The 12,383-nt window shown below is 42.2% G+C and overlaps 1 protein-coding gene across 5 annotated transcripts in view; it reads right to left on the bottom strand.

Annotated features, from left to right (window-relative positions):
* Positions 1-3,776: 3,776 nt before the first annotated feature.
* Positions 3,777-12,383, bottom strand: part of dmd (dystrophin) — a 243,822-nt gene continuing 235,215 nt past the window's right edge. For 3 of the 5 annotated variants that reach the window (XM_079264012.1, XM_079264014.1, XM_079264015.1), the window contains 7 exons: positions 12,153-12,218; positions 8,545-8,703; positions 6,726-6,969; positions 5,272-5,386; positions 5,065-5,154; positions 4,722-4,747; positions 3,777-3,907 (listed from right to left, as the gene is read on the bottom strand). In XM_079264012.1, coding sequence (XP_079120138.1) covers positions 4,725-4,747; positions 5,065-5,154; positions 5,272-5,386; positions 6,726-6,969; positions 8,545-8,703; positions 12,153-12,218 — 697 coding nt within the window. In that variant the 3' untranslated portion in view covers positions 3,777-3,907; positions 4,722-4,724. The remainder of the gene's footprint in view (positions 3,908-4,721; positions 4,748-5,064; positions 5,155-5,271; positions 5,387-6,725; positions 6,970-8,544; positions 8,704-12,152; positions 12,219-12,383) is intronic. The other 2 variants (XM_079264016.1, XM_079264013.1) reach the window with 2 other exon arrangements.

Below are 12,383 nucleotides of genomic sequence, written 5' to 3'. Positions count from 1 at the left end.
AGGTGTGTTGGAGTTTGGATTTAAACAAAGGTAAACAGTCAATGGTACAGATGTCTGGTGGGAGAGAATTCCAGAGATCAGCAGCTGAGTAACTGAATGATCTCAGCAAGAAGTAACAGTGAGGTGGATGGAGGAGGATAATCTGAGGGAGCAGGTAGGGACTACAATGTGTAAGAGATCTGACAGGTAAGGGGGGGGTTGAGATTATTGATGGCCACCTATTTACAAGCTTTTTTTTTCTTGCATATTCACGAATGAGGATGGTGTTTTTGTAAATAAACCACTCCAGTGGATGTGAGTGAGTCATCAAATACATTTCCACTCAGTAAAAATGGCCAAGTTTAGTCATATCAGTAAAAAAAAACATTAATTTCCATGAAGAGTGGGAAACAGACTTGTTTCACAAATATGAACAGCAAGTGTGTGTTTCTGATCTGCTGCATGAGCTTAGCAGTTGGTAAAAAGTGTAATGTGGAGCGGCATTTCACCAAACGTCACAGCGACTTCTCTTGGAATTTTCTAGCAAGTAGCGAATTCTGTAAAGAGAAGGTAAAACTACTCCAAAAGCAACAAGCTCTGTTCAAAACACCATCAAAGAAGGCTACTGCATAAACTGAGGCACCATTTAAAATGGCGCACAACCTGAGCAAGCACAAAAAGGTCTTCACTAATGGTGTGGTAATTAGAGGCTATGACCACGGTAGCAGAATCTTTATTTCAGGACTATAAAAATAAAATGGAGATTATGCAACTTGGTGCAAATACTGTGGCATGGAGGGTGTGTGTGTGGTTTTCACTTTAGAGTGACGAGTCCATGAATTCCTGTGACACAGCTGGCTGTTTTCACATGGATGACATTTGATATTTCCAACCAAAGAGTTTTTGACATTACTTCCATTGAAAACCACCACCAAAGGAGTTATTTACAACACTGTGAAGGAATATTTTGTGGAAAAAAAGGTTCCAGTGGAGAAAAAAAAAAAAAACAACAAAAAACTGGTCTTGAGAACAACTGATGGGGCACCAGCTATGACTGGTGGTCACTTGGGATTTATTGCTCATTGGAAAGCTGACCTGGACTTTCCTGAATTTCTGAACAATCATCGCATCATTCACCAGCAGGCTATTTGTGGAAAAGTCCTGGGGTTTGATCATGTCATGACACCTGTTGTTAAAATCATCAACTCCATACGTGCAAAGACCAAGCAGCACTGAAGCTTCAAGCTTTTCCTGGAGGAATGTTCCACAGAATATGGAGACCTGCTCCTTCACACTGAAGTCAGATGGCTGAGCAGAGGTCATACTACAACACTTTCTATCCCTGCTTGATGATGTCAAAGCTTTCATGGAAATGAGGGGAGAGGATGCCTTATTACCAAGTGACGCTGAATGGCTGCTAGATCTGGCCTTCTTGGCCGACGTGACTGAAAAAATAAACCAACTGAACCAGCGATCGATCGCTAGGCTTTGTCATTGTAACATTTTCATGTACAACGAAATTTGAAAGTGCTGATCTGTTCAAGGTGCATAGTCACACCATCAAAACAGGAGTAATATAACAAGTATAAAAGGATAAAAATAAAGAACAGAAAAATGAATAACATTAGTAGATCTATTAGATCATTTGAAACGAGTTAGAATGATCTAATCCACTCACATAGCTGTAGCACATCCCCCTGTGACTATCTTCTAGTGGGTATGGTTATGATTATTCAGTTCATTTATGAACAATTATAAACAAAGCCTTAAATGGTTCCATTTATTTCTCTTTTAAATGGAGCCATGTTTGTTAGGAAAATGCATTTGTGAGATGAGCAGCAGAGTGGAGTATTTGGGTTGTCTAGATCATCTGTGTTAGTGGCTGATAATCAGGTGCCAAAGTAAGACAATTAGCACTTAAAGGGTAGTTCCACTCTGGCTGAGCATGCGGGTACTACGTTGTCCTGTTTGGATAGGAAAATCCAATCAGACAAAGAGGCAATTCAACATGACTGCGTGCTTTATTGATATACAGTAAAGCATTTTATAATACAGTAGTAAGGCAAACATTTGGTGGAATCTGATATGTTGTGAAGTACAGACGTGTTATTTCAAAAATGATGTTAGAACGATAAACACAAGTTAGAAATCCAAAGCAAAAGAAATTAAATCAGTCTGAGAACAAAAACTTATTAGATGCAAAAACCTAACTTCAGAATCAGACCCTTCGTTACTGCAAATGAATAAAAATGTCATTTTATCACTTATGCGATTATTGGAGCATCCCACACAGAAAGAAAACATCAAATGACCTTTTAACCTAAGACGAACACTCAGAATAAACACCTCACACAGAAAAACAAAGATGGAGCATGTTCCGGGTTATGCAGCAGTGCACACGTGATTCAGACTCATAAAAGTCTCCAAAGTTGAAAAATGCAGTAAATGAATTCCAACATTTAACCGAGAACTCCTGCAGTCCAGCACACATGTAAGGAGTGCTTTAAATATCTGATGTGAGCTGATCAGCCAGTAGTTATCAGCTGATTATCAGCCATGGAGAGTGGAACTGATGTCAGCAGAGAAACTGCCCGAAAAGTACCAAAATTCACACGAGGTAGAGCTCACCGTCCCCAGTCCTGTTTAAAGTATTTCCCAGTTGAAAGAATAACGATTCATGCCCTAAAAGTATCAGCCTTGCAGCGCAGTAGTACTAAGAGACTAGTCAGCATCCATACAGTACTGCAGGTAAATGGACAGCGTACAGTGAACTCCACAGACCTGACTCAACAGCCTCCCAACCCCACAAAACAAAGTGTGTCAGTGCAACAGTGTTTTCCTGTTGGTCTGCAGACTTGCCAATGATCCCATTTCCTTCACCATGAACACCCAGAGCAGTATTACAGCTCATCTTCTGTGCTGAACTTTAAAGAAAAAGCTGACAACTGTGAACAAGTCATTAAAACTACAGGTAGTCAGGAGGGGGGTGTAAATTCAGAAGCACCCGGAGACCTCGCTGCAGGCCAGTACCCTGCTGTGTCCTTACTGGTAAGAGCTGCACAGTGGACTTTTATTTGGTACATTCACTCTTTCATAGCAAAGACCTCGACATGGTCACTGCACGCAATGACAAACAAGGGCACCAAAATGGCAAGAAACTAGCTAGTAGCGTGTTTAGAAATGACCTTTTTTGTAGAAATGGTTAAAAATCAGGTTAAATTCTGGTTTGGACTCATCTGGGTTCAGATTGGGACTTTGTAAAGGGTCCGTTTACACATACAAAGAGGGAAAATGTCTAAATGGCATTTCCCTCTAAAATAAAGGCTGAATGATGAAAATGATTTAATTTGAGGTCTGTTCCCCAAACCCCACCCCAAAAAAGTCATTTATTAGGCACCACTCACACATACACCCAGACACGCAGTCAAAGACAACATCCTCTAAGAAAACACCCTTGTGATTACAATCATTAGTTTGATACAAATGTCAGAAATGCGTCAGCTGTTTCCCAGATTAGAAAGACGTAGCAAATAAACGACACTGAACAGACTCTCGCCTCGTCTTTCTTTGTCTCTCAGTTTTATACAGTTGCATAGAAGTTTTAAAACCAGCCTGCTGACAAGGAAACAACTTCAGGACATTTTAAGAAACTACTCAAATCTATCTATCATATAGTTTGTTCTCGCTGCTGGAACGACGATTCTTCACAAAAATAGTCGTTATATTCTCTTTGTAAACTGTTTTCAATCCAGTTGTTTTGACTAGAAAAGCATGCGATATATATATATATATATATAGGAAGGGCGGGGTCAGAGGGGTGGGGGCCGGTGACGGTGTGCGCTCTGCTCGTCCGTCATGGCGCTGACCAGCGACTCCACGGCACGGCCCAGATCGTCAGCCATGTGAAACAAACTGCTGATGCTGGGACCTGGGGAGAGAATCGGGGAGAAAACGCTCACATAGCAGAAAGATGTGCGCTGCAACGGTGGACTCACACAAACACAAATGTCATTTATGCAAAACTTTTCCCCCGTTGATCATTTCAGAGAGTTTGAGATGAGCAGATTAATGGCAGGTAAACTTATGGTGGTGATGAGGAGAGGACGAATGCTGGCTGCAGGTTTACTGCTTCCTGGAGGCTCTAATGGAGGCGAAAGGTATCCAACTTCTCTGTGGAAACCAGATCTCCATTTGACCCTCTCTACCTTTAGAGCATCTTCAAACTTTCCTTCCTAAATAATCTTCTAGTCTGGTCTGGCCTGGTGAACCTGATTCATTCCTTTCGTCCTGCTGCTGTAGGCTGAGACATCCCATGATGCACTGGGAGACATCCCATGATGCTTTAGTCCCTGACCTGACTGACTTAAATCAGTGGCTAATTAGCACCCTTATGCAAAGTTTAACTTTAAGCTTTGCACAAGTTTGCTTATTAAATCAGATGTGTGTCGGGGGAAACGTCGGTCCCTCAAAAACCTCTCAAAGCCAAAATTAAATGGATTGAGATGAAACTCAAGAGCTCCACAACTAATTAAAAACACCTTTTTGTCTCAAATTTAATAAAAAAGTAGAAAACTATTGCTGCATAAAATATCCCAAGGAATACACCTCACAACTACTCAGGGTTAAACCAATGGAAACAACCAAGAAAGGCAACTTCCTGTGGGGGTGCATGCTAACCCACCGACCCTACAGACAGAATAAGGAAATGAGAAGGTGGAAGGAGGGAACACTGAGCCACTAACCTCTCACTGATGTCCCCTTCTCCCTCCTGGCTCATGGAAAATAGGAAGTAAGGAAGAAAACACAGGAAGAAAGAGGTAAAAATCAGCCTTGTGTTGATAAAACAGCAGGATGCTAACGGCTCCTACACTTTGTTTTCAGCTGCAAATAGACCTGGGGCATCACATTTTAAAAACTAGTCTTGGATTCAAATACCCTGAATTAAAGAAGGGATGTTGTCTGAGGAATATTTATGAAACAGTTTTAACGAAGACGGGATGTTAAGAATGTTCCTGACTGATCTGAGAGCAAAGATGCTGTCGGCTCAAACATTCTTGTTTATCTTTAGGAAGTGTTGTTTCATACCCTGGCTGTGAGGAAAGGTGTTGTTGAGCTGTTCCATCACCTCTTCCAGCCCTGAAGTATCCTGGGAAGGACTGGAAAACTCATCATCACCTGCAAAAAGTTTACTGGGATTACTGGGAATAAAGCACACACTCAGGAAAAAACAATCCATGTTTCTGCCTTCTGAGCTGCTTATCGGAGGATGTTTGTGGAGGCGTTTGCTCTTACCCATGGTGTCAGTGGTCTGGCTGGCAGCCACACGGAGTAGAGGTAGGGAAGAGTCGGAGCGCTGGGACGAGGTGGAGGGCGAGGACAGAGCTGTGCCATTCACCTTGGAGTCCGTCTAACACACAAGCACAGTTCAGGCAACAATAATAAACAAAACTTTTTCTAACATTCTGTAAAATCCAACTCTAAAACACACAGTTTACAGATAGAAATAAGCTCAACATGTATTCCTACGTATACCGACAGGTGTATAACAGAGCTGCAGGTCTTCAGAGAGGAGATCACATGTATGAGTCTGGAAAGTCTCATCCAAGCCGTTCCATGCAAAGAGCAGACGCAAGATGCAAAAGAAGACTTCAAGAAGCCTACGACTCCATGACAGGATGGCTGGTGTGAAGCACATGGAGCTACAACCAGAAAGAGACTGCACCGGCTTAGCATGGACGGACGAAGCCGCTTGGCCTCTGAAACTGTTCCAAATGTCATCCTACCAGTAAAATCCCGAAGAACAATCAGAGGTCATTGGTACGTTTGTTAGTAAAGCCTTGCTTCCACCAACATGTGCGCGTCTACACGGTTAGTAATGTTACGATCCAACAGTAAATATAACCTTAGGTGAGTGGCGGAGCATCAGCCGATGCGACGCCATTGCAATGAGATGCCATTGCAACACTAATGCAACACCATCGGAACACCAGCACCTTTCTGAAACTAATTCAGGAACCAATGCAGGACTCAGACACAACAGAAGAGAATGGGGTCATCCATCAGTTTGTTGACTTTCTACTTAGTATTACTGTTTATTAAGAAGAAAAGAGAAGAAGAAATAAACTACTTCCTTGTTTGGGAGGAGGCTTCGGGCTACAAAGCAAATCGTAACAAAAAGCCCTTCCTGCTTTGTTTTTATGCTTTGAGTGTTTTTTTTTTTTTTTTTTAAAAACCTATTAAAGAATTGCAGACTATCAAGCTCTACCTAACAGAAGGGTCCCAGAAAAGTGGACTGGGCCATGTCAGATATTAGGGAACTCGAATAACTCATCCATTAACTAGCTGCCTCATTGTTTATTCTGCAGGCTTCCAACCGTATAAACAAACCAGTGGACATAGGGGATGTGCTGATGTCTCTTCTAGATGGCCTGGAAGTGTGAAAAACCACTAAACATGCAGTGTAATGATGACCAAGGAGCTCTGGTGAGGTCCAGATTGGGTTAACAGACAGAAGCAAGTCAGACCAACAGGAATACTAGTTTTGCACCATCATCTACCAGTACGCCCCCGTATGTGCATACTAGTTAGCTGTGGGACATGCATGATGCAGAACCTTCCTTCCCCATCCTGCTGTACTAATTTGTGACACTTCACTCGGCTTGTTTGGAGCTACAGCTGCACTTCAAACCGTTGTGGGCGATTGTACCCCCATCAGATTTGTGGAGCGTGGAGTGGGTGGGCTGTACCTGCTCCAGCAGCTGTCTCAGCCTGTGCAGTTGGGACTCCAGCTGTTTGTTGTGATCTTCCAGTATCTGCATCCGGGCCTCCAAGCGGCCTTTGTGTTGCCGCAGTAGCTTGGCCTCTGCAATGAGCTCAGCGTCCCGTGCGCTCTGCGGTGACATGGGAAGCATCTCGGGGGGCGACGGCAGAGGGGACAAACCCTTTCTGTCATGGGCCTTCTTCAGACGGTCGTACTCAGCTTGCAGCTTCCTGCAGAGAACACCAGACAGAAACTGTCATTTAGGTCAAAAAGTCAGTTTTATGTTCACATAACCAGCTCTGGATTTAAACAAGAATAAAACTAAAACTTTGTGGTTAAAATCTTACAACATGCATCTGAAGGGGAAACATGTCATATAGCATTCTATAAAAACAACATCTTTTTATCTGATCTTCCCAGAAACCTCAATTCCAAAATATGGTTTGACGCGCAAACAGAACAAAATGATTCACAAATCTCAAATTCTTTTAGTCCCAGTAGAAGATAAACATCATCTCAGCTGAAACTGACACATTTCATCATCTGATGGAAAATATGAATCTGATGCAGCAACATAGATGTAAAGAGTTGGAACAGGAGCAAAAAAGGCAGGAAAAGCAACATGTGGAGGAGAATTTGACAACCAATCAGGTTAACTGGCAACAGTTTTAGTAACATGACTGGGGGAAAAGAAAGCAAATACTAAGAGAGTGTCTCTTAGGTGGAAAGATGAAGAGCTTCACCAATCTGAGATGAACTGGATCTAAAAGTTCTAGAAAATTTTCAGAAAAGTGTTCCTCAGAATTTGATGATCCCAGCATCTACTGTGTATAATATCATCAAAAGATTTGGAATATTAGAGGGAATCTCTGTGCGCCAGGGATGTTGGCAGGTGATACAGCAGGTAGCAGGGAGCTATCCAGTATGTCCTGCTCTGGTTTGTCATACATCACTTCCTCTCAGGTTCACTAGTTTGCCTTCACACTGCCAGTGAATCACACTTTGGTTCACTTGCAAGCGAACCCAAAGCTGACCAGAGTCTTCTTTGGTTTTCACTGTGTTCTCACTGCTCCAAACAGACCGTACAATCTGTGGAAGTGGACTTGGGTTCATTCGAAGCCAAAAAAATATTTTCTAAAGAGAGATCCGCCTGCATCTCTGATGGGATGGGATTGCATTAGTGCCGATGGCGTGGGCAGCTTCTACATCTGTGAAGCTCCATCAATGCCGAAAAGTATCATCTGCTCCCATCCAGACAACGTCTCTTTCAGGGACGACCTTGCAGATTTCAGCAGGACCATGCTGAACCACATCCTGCTTCCATCACAGCAGCATGACTCAGTTTCAGCATCTGATATGTTGTTTATCTTCTTCTGGGAATCAAATCTGAGTTTGTTGGATTTATAAATCACTGCATGCTGGTTTTATTCATACATAACAATCCCAACTGTTCTGGAATTTGAGTTGCAGATTTGGTTGTTTTTCGTGATTTATTATCACTGATATTTGTCTTGTTTTCTTCTTAGTTTTTTTCCTAAAATCAACAAACAGTTAACCTGAAAAAGTGTTGACTGTGTCTGCTTTCCCTGAACTGGACTAACCAGGGTGTGAAAATGAAGGATGTATTTGTTCAGTTAGTTAATTCAGGTGAATTCCTCAAACAGATGCCTTCTTCTCACACCTTTAACCTCTAGTTATTAAAAATTCGGTTATTAAAGAAATGATTCTGTCGTTAAGTGTAACTGCTGGTTATGAAGCCTTAGATGATGAGGACATTTATGACAGGTTGGGGTCTAGTCACTGACCTGTTCTCCTGCTCCAGGTCATTGAGGACCCTCTCCAGCTCTCCCTTCTCCTCTGTTTCCATGGAGATGAGGATTTGGGCAGGGCTACGGGGCTGACTGAGAGGAGAGCCTTGGTTCAGAGACTGGCAGTAGTGCTGGATCAACATGTGCTCGTCATCACTGCAGATACACATACACACATCAAATACAATGGGAAGTGATGGACATGCACATTATCTGAACGCCACACACACAAAGGAAAACAGAAAAAGAAAATCAAGAAGTGAATGGAGTGGCAGATAGATGGTCTAAATCACCATGGCGACAGAAAACTGGACGCTGGGGTTTGTCTGTGGGTTCTGAATGATTTATTTAGAAACAAACAAGTCTGGTCAGCAGACGCTGTAGCTCATTAACCACTCCTCCCCATCAGGTGGGAGGACTGTAGCACAATGGCCAACATCGCTATGGTTACTAAAACCAATGCTAACAAAGCACAAGACGTCACTCTTAGTGGCTTTTCTGCTGCAGAAACCTTGGAGCATTTCCAGCGACATTACCTGCTTTAAACTTTCCCTGAAACACACCTGGCAGCTGGGACGACTGGAATTCCTGAGGGGTTCTGATTGGTCGAGCTCATTTAGGCAGGGGTGCAATTTTATTTCTACAAAGTTGACTCCTTGTTTAGTGTTAAGATGGAGCGAGTAAGAGGATGAGGAGGTTCAGGCGGTTTGAGGGACTTTACCGAGGACGACATTCAGCGTGACTTCAAGTCAAACAGACGGTGTGTATAAAAAGCCAGCAACCTGGACACACAGACACACATTCAGGAAAAGCTGAAGAAACGAGAACAAGATTAAAGAAGCTGAAGAACCGAAGTGGATCCGATCCACACCAACAAGCCATAAAGGGGTTTTCCAGAACTTGACATGGTGGAAAAGCAAACCATGCCGATCATCAGGACTCATCATCATCAGGAGATCCTTTTATCAAAATTACAACATTTTAATCCCTCAAGTGTGTGAGAAATTTGGGCGTTCTTCTTGACTCTGAGCTGGATTTTATTCCACACATAAAAAATGTAACAAAAACAGGTTTTTATCATCTAAAAAATATTGCTAAAGTCTGCCCATTTCTCTCTCTTGCCAGCACAGAGGTGCTGATGCATGCTTTTATTTCCAGTAGATTAGATTACTGTAACGCCCTGCTCTCTGGTCTTCCTAAAAAGCCTCTTTCCAGCCTACAATTACTACAGAATTCAGCGGCACGAGGACCAGAGGGCGGGAACACTTTACACCAGTTCTAAAATTGCTGCATTGTGTGTGTGTGTGTGTGTGTGTGTGTGTGTGTGTGTGTGTGTGTGTGTGTGTGGAAAGAACTTGTGTCTATTATTTTTAAATGCCTTTTTATCCACTGTTTGTTTTAATCGTTATGACTTGATTTTATCCTGTAAAGCACTTTGTGTTGCCCGTGGCATGAAAAGTGCCCAAGAAATAAAGTTTGATTTGATTTGGCTCTTTAAGCCCGGTAAACAGTCCGTCTCCTCCTGACTGCTCTGGGTGGGGTTGTTCTGCAGACCAGGCCAGACCAGACCAGTTCTGCAGTCAGGCTGCATGATGCGACGGTTCAGATCACCAAAAGCATCTTCTATCTATCTTAGCTCAGGATAACAACCTTCATCTCTCAACTCCTGCCTTGTGTTTTCAGCTTGTAGCAAACAAACACTGAAATTAGCCCCTGAGCTTCATGCTAGCAGCTAAACCTGGAACCACTGTTGATCCCAGGACTCTGAATTATCTCTGGTCCATGTCTACAAGAACTTTTACCCCAAGAAGCTGGGTCAAAGCTCTATGTATAGCAATATTTTGAAGATTTAATTTGATTCTTGGTTTTTCTAATGGTCCTAGCTGCAACGGCTAAGGAGACCTGGTTCCAGCCACTATCAGAGCTGAAACCTTTTTCTTTTAATTCATCTGTAAAACTACATGGACAGCCACAATCGTAGTAGTGAAGAAAAAGTTAACAGTTCTGGCAACAGATCCCTCCGCTTACCACAGAGACAAGAAAAAAACAGATATGCAGGCGATGTTTATGCTAATAGAGACATTTATGTAGGAGTCAGGAATGAGCAGACAATGAGAGAGGACAGAGCCGGGTTCAACCGGGTTCCAGGAGGGTGGAGAACGAGACGACAAAGCCTCCATGATGCTGTTGTGGCAGATGAAGAGGCGAGAGTCTCTTTGTGAAGAAATTGTGTCTACAGCGGTAAGAGTTCCTCCTCTCCAGGGAGGACTTGGACCAGATTTCTTCCTTCTACAAGTTTCGTCGTAAATTGTCAATAAATCTTACTTTCAGAAGTCGATCCAGACTGTTTATACCAAAAGAAGAATGACCTGATGCACGCTAGCCAAACAGGAAGTGGTGCATGAGTATGTCTTCTATAAAAACACATTAACAGGGAATTCATGTCCTAAATTTAGCCTGTCGTCATGCGGTTCTCTGCACATTTAGACAATGTCAGGTGTAATGATGAAATTAAATCTCATACAAGCAAAAGAAGTAAAACAATAAACATGAATTTAGTTTATAAATCGCTTCATTTCTTATAATGCAGGTGGAACATGGCTTAAAAGTAAAAATAATGAATGTTAAATGGAGGACATGCATCTGACGTAAAAGAAAAACTATCAAAGATTTGACTAACAGACCACTATCTTTATTTAGTCATTCATTTACACACCTAAATAATCGGCCTTCTTACACAGGAGAATGTCCCAGGATTGCGACTGAAGCAACTTCAGCACAATCATCCGACACCCTCCTGAAATCATCTCATGACCCCATGGGGGTCCCGACCCCCAGTCTGAGAACCACTGGATTAAACTGCGCTAACATTTTAAACCGTTTGGCTTTTCGAACAGTATTTCACAGAGCTGGTAAATCCCACCAGGTGGGTAACATGTTGGCCAGCAGGTGGTGCTATAATCTGCTCCATCAGAGCCTCTGGTAGACATTGATGCAGCAGCTAAAACAAACCCAGTTCTGACTTCTCTGCCTACATTTCAGCCCCATGTTGCTTGCTTTGTTTTTGTTAAATTCTGATAAGGAAATATAATATTTTGTAACATCAGATCCACTTTCACGTGTAGTTCACACACGATCTGTAGAGAAGTTTGCAAACTAATTTAAGAGAGCAGGTGAAAACAAGCTACTATAGTCAAGAGAAAACGGGTGACCTGGACAGGAAATCGGCATCCATGTGTCCAGTTCAAGTTAATTAACTTTTAAAAGGGGGAGAAAAAAAAACTGCTGCAAAGCTTCATGTCAGATCTGCAGATGATTTAGATGTAATATGATCCATTAGTTTCAGATCAAATGGTGAATATGAATGGTTTTCTGGTCATCTCCTCCTCTTTGAAACAACTCATCTCTCTGTAGCTTCTGCTGCAAAAAAGTCTGAAAATAACTTAAATTTGATGTATTTTGTTACATGAATTTGTTATTTTTGTCAATGAACTGAGAAAATGGGAGATGAAGAACAAATAGTGATGCAATTCACCGACAAATTACACAAAGAGGCGAATAAGAGTCGGAGGGAAAACGGGAAACAAACAGGAAGTCGTTCTCACATGCTCTCATTGGGCGAGATACTTTCATTCAGATAAGAGCCATTACGATTCTCCATTTCTGCCAACCTGCGAAGGGGGAAGAAACACAACAGTCAGTCCGAAAACCAAATACAAGCAGTCAGCAAAAGAGGGGAACAGGATCCTCGTACCTGACTGCCATTAAAATATTATAATAAATCTAATTTAACCTAATTTCCCCCTAGGATTAATAAAATATTTTCATTTAAACTA

Source organism: Telmatherina bonti, assembly GCF_933228915.1.
Source record: "Telmatherina bonti genome assembly, chromosome: 24".
NCBI lineage: Eukaryota > Metazoa > Chordata > Actinopteri > Atheriniformes > Telmatherinidae > Telmatherina > Telmatherina bonti.
Note: the sequence above shows the minus strand (reverse complement) of the source record. Positions and strands in the feature narration are given on the sequence as shown.